The sequence below is a fragment of the Hippopotamus amphibius genome, chromosome 2, assembly GCF_030028045.1.
Source record: "Hippopotamus amphibius kiboko isolate mHipAmp2 chromosome 2, mHipAmp2.hap2, whole genome shotgun sequence".
NCBI lineage: Eukaryota > Metazoa > Chordata > Mammalia > Artiodactyla > Hippopotamidae > Hippopotamus > Hippopotamus amphibius.
In genome coordinates, this window is record NC_080187.1 from 37919941 (window position 1) to 37924410 (window position 4470).

The window sequence follows — 4470 nt, forward strand, 5'->3', positions numbered from 1 at the left end:
CTCTACGCACCTCCTCCTGGGGAAGTAGTCCAGCCCGGGCCTCTGAAGCCCTGGCCACAGGTCCAAGGGTCTGCACTACCAGGGCTGTGTGTGTGTGTGTGTGTGTGTGTGTGTGTGTGTGTGTGTGTGTGTGTGTGAAAAAGAGCAAGAGTGAGTGCCTGCTGCACACGTACATATACTTAAGAAAATGACCGTACGTGTAGACACATGAGCCTGGTGTGGCATGCACACTCGTAGGCGAAGGTGTGCACCGGGCTGCCAGGCAGGTGTTTGTGCAGGCGGGCGGGTGCATATGTGGTGACCTGCGTGGGTGCATGTATGTTCCGACAGGTAGCCCATGACAGCAGCTTTTGCCAGTGACTTCAAGGGATAAATTATGCGGTACGTGGAACTGTGCAGAGAGGAGGCTGCGGCCTGATCCAGCCACTGGGGCTGCAGGAAAGTGCCACCCCAGCTCTGCGCCTGCCCCAGCGCTGGCAGGGCGCCTGCGGCTACCGACACTCTGTCCAGCGAGGGCGCCTCTCCGGGAAGCCAGCCTCGGAGTCTCCCTGCTGAAACTTGAAGGGAGTTCACAGCGCACACTCCCCTGACCCCACAACATCTCTAGACACAGTCAGGCTGAGGTGAGACCTCCTCTCTGTGGTCCCAGGGCAAGGTCAGAGCTCTCCTTGCTGCAGAAGAGGCCCCTCAGGCCCTGAGAAAGAGCCCAGAGCTCAGGACCCTGCATTTGTACGTGAGATGAGAGTCCACAGGGGACCCGCAGCCTGGGCCTTGCTGGGTGGTGGAGGCCCAGGGAGACCCAGAGAGAATCCATATCAGGAGGGATTTTGAGACCCTTCAAGCGGCCTGACGACAAAAAGAAAAACAAGTATGTGTAGGGGAGTAACATGCTTCCCGTAACTAGAGGCACGCAGACAGGAGCAGGATGAGGCTCGGGTGGAAAATGGAGAGGATTTCTGCCTGGGAATGGTTGAGATTGAGTGGCCTGGGGCACACGTGTTCTCATTCATTGCCCCAATGCCTAGCACAATGCCTGGCGTGTGGTAGGAACTCAATCACGTCTGGATTCTGAAACATGGAAGGATTAAGAGAAGGAAATTTTCTCCTGCAAGAGAGGCATTGACAGGAATTGGTGCTCAACCCAGACCCAGGCTTGAGCAGTGTGTCCCACGGGTTTAGTGACATCGTGTCAAGTGCCCTAAACACCAAGGAAAGGTTAAGTCATGCTCCTCAGCTGGTGAGAAGATTGGGGGGTGGCGGGACACTTGGGAGAAAGATGTCCATCTAGTGTGATAAAAGACCAACCAACATTTGGGGTTTAACAGAAGCAAACAACTGCTCTGAGCATGGCGTGGCTGTCATGCTGTTGGGAGAATAGGATTCTAGACTCACCTTGCCAGCGACCCGCTGTGTGGCCTCAGTTTCCCTACCTGCACAATGGGAGCTCCAATGAGTTGACCTCTCAGGGTGTTTACCACACCGATGCCTAGGAGTTCATGAAGTCAAAGCAGCCCTGGCTCAGGTTCAGAGAAAAAAGGAGCCTTGGGGCAGAGCCAAAATGTCCATCAAATTTTCGCTCAAAAACACACAATGAAAGCAGATTCTGAAAGTCAATTCACACACAGTAGCTGATGAAGCAGGCCTTAAGGGGGAACAGGTGGATGAGCCCCCTGGTAGGCTCAGAGGCCAGGAGCCCCTCCAATGTGAGGCACAATGTGTGCTTCATGCATGGAGACCAGAGCTGACCTGCAGAGACAGGCAGATTTCTGCAGGCTGACGGAGAAAGAAGGGCATCCCAACAGTGGAACAGTGTAAAGCAGCTTGGAGTCTTCCTGAAAGCCCGGAGGACCCTGAGACCATCTAGCCCAGTGATTCTCAAAGTGTGGTCCCTTGGCCAACAGCAAAAGCATCACTCAGACCTAATGGGTTAGAAACTCTGGGGATAGAGCCCAGCAATCTATGTTTTAACAAACTTTCCAGGTGATTATAAGATTTGAGGACATTTGATCGAGACCATTCTTTCCCAAACTATGTTGGTAGGATACTTATTTGCAGGAGGATAATGGGTACTCCGTAAAAGGAGGATCTATCATCAAATAAGTTTGGAACTTACATTCTCTACACTGCTTTCAGAAAGTCACAAATCACAGTGGTGTATTAAAGGCTCTGAGAAGTCCTGCAGTAAATTATTTACTTTTAATTAACCCAATGTTGTTTCAAATTGATTTTTCAGATTGCCTAGTAACATTTTCATTAACACTCTCTCAGAGAAATTTTGGTCCACATCCATTCTCATTTTTCACATGGATAAATCAAAGCCTAGAAGTACGAGGACTGCCCAAAGTCACAGAGAGACAGTGTGTCAGAGCTGGAAAAGAGCCTAGCAATACACCTCATCCCTAAAGAGACTCTGTGGGCTCCCCACCACCCTGCACCCTCTTTCTCTGCCTCCCAGCTGTATGCCCCTCCAGAGCCCTGCAGCATGGAGCCGGTCAACAGGACAGAGGTGTCTGAGTTCTTTCTGAAAGGATTTTCAGGCGACCCAGCTCTGCAGCACCTGCTCTTCCCTCTGTGCTCAGCCATGTACCTGGTGACCCTGCTGGGGAACGCAGCCGTTGTGACGGTGAGCATGCTGGACATCCACCTGCACACACCCATGCACTTCTTCCTGGGCAACCTCTCTATCCTGGACATCCGCTACACGTCCACCTTTGTGGCCCTGATGCTGGCCCACCTCCTGTCCACCCAGAAGACCATCTCCTTTCTTGGCTACGCGATCCAGATGTGTCTGAGCCTGTCCGCGGGCTCCACAGAGTGTCTGCTGCTCGCCATCGTGGCGTACGACCGCTACCTGGCCATCTGCTGGCCGCTCAGCTACCCTGTGCTGATGAGCCGCCGGTTCTGCTTGCTGCTGGCAGCGGCTGCCTGGGCCCTCTGTCTCGTCAAGTCAGTGACTGGGACAGTCATCGTCATGAGTCTGCCTTTCTGTGGCCACCATGTGGTCAGTCACTTCACCTGCGAGAGCCCGGCGGCGCTGCAGCTGGTGTGCGGTGACACGTGTCAGTGTGGTCCTTCTCCTGGTGGGCGGCGCCCTGCTGCTGCCCGCGGCCCTGGCGTTCATCCCCCTCTCCTACACGCTTACACTGGCCACCATCCCAAGGGCGCCCCCAGTTGGCGGGCGCCGCAAAGCCTTCTCCACCTGCTCAGCACCCCTGGCTGTGGTGCTGCTTTTCTACAGCACCATCATCTTCATGTACACGAAACCCAGGAGCAAGGAGGCCCGCGTCTCTGACGAGGTCTTCACCGTCCTCTACGCTGTGCTCACGCCCATGCTGAACCCCGTCATCTACAGCCGGAGGAACAAGGAGGTGAAGGAGGCCACCAGGAAGGTGTGGGGCAGGAGATGGCCCTCCAGGTGAGGGAGGCCAGGGCTGTGCAGGTGAGCAGGAGAGGCCTTTATTTGCCCAGAGTGAAGACAGGTGGCACCCAGGGGTGCAGGTCTGGAACTTTATCCCAGAAAGGCAGCACCAAGTCTCACTGATCCTGCCACAGAGGAGCTCACAATCGCCCCTCTGATCCTCCCCTCCTCCGACAGAGCCCTGGGCCAGCTCCCAGCATCGCTCCTGCATCTTTACACCGGCCTCAGCGCTGGCTCCAGATCTCAGCCTTGCTCCTCCCAGTGGATCCTCCAAGGGCCATCCCGAGGGATCTCTTTGAAGAGGACGTGTGATCGTGTCACTCTCCTGATCGCCACCCCTGGATGCGCCCCAGAGCTCTCAGGATGAAGTGGGAGGTCTTCCGTGGGGCGTTCGAGGCCCCACAAGCTGGCCCTGACTCATCCCCTCCCCGCCCCGTGCCCCACAGCCTCCCTCCTGTCAGCCACACACACCAGCTGGACGTGAGCCTCAGGGTTGCCCAGCTGTGAGCCCTTGTTGGTTCTTCCACAAGGCAGCCCCCACCCAGCACACAGTTCCACAAGTAAGAGCACTGCCTTCCACACGTGGTGCTTTTATAAAAGCACTGCCCTCAAGGCTCATCTTATGTTTTAATATAGTTCCCTATGCTGTACAGAAGGTCCTTGTTGTTTTTCCATTTTCTATTTAGTGATATGAACCTGTTAATTCCAAACTCCGAATTTATCCCTCCCCCCATCTCAAGGCCCATCTTGGAAGCCACCTCTGCCAGGAAGCCCCCCTACTCTGCCCCTCTCACTGTACTCCTCGTGCTTTATTTTCACTGTTAATGTGAGAGCAGGTAGTCTCAGATCCCACTCTGTCCCAAGTCCAGCCCTGCCCAACCCCAGGCCTACACAGCTTTCTTAAATAAATAGAAAACACACCCATGTAGGGGTCACAATGGCAGAGCCTGGGGTCCTTCCCAAATCTGAGCAAATCTGAGCTCACTGATGACAGGCCTGGCCTAGTGCCTTGGGAAGCAACAGGAGAGGCGGTGACCAGCCCCAGCATCCCT

General features: G+C 54.9%; 1 protein-coding gene across 1 annotated transcript; it reads left to right on the forward strand.

The window, feature by feature from the left end:
* The first annotated feature begins 2482 nt into the window (after positions 1-2482).
* On the forward strand, positions 2483-3419 carry LOC130846363 (olfactory receptor 13J1). The gene is given in 2 exon segments (XM_057724556.1): positions 2483-3057; positions 3059-3419. Coding segments are annotated over 2 exon segments (936 nt in total).
* The last annotated feature ends 1051 nt before the right edge of the window (positions 3420-4470 follow it).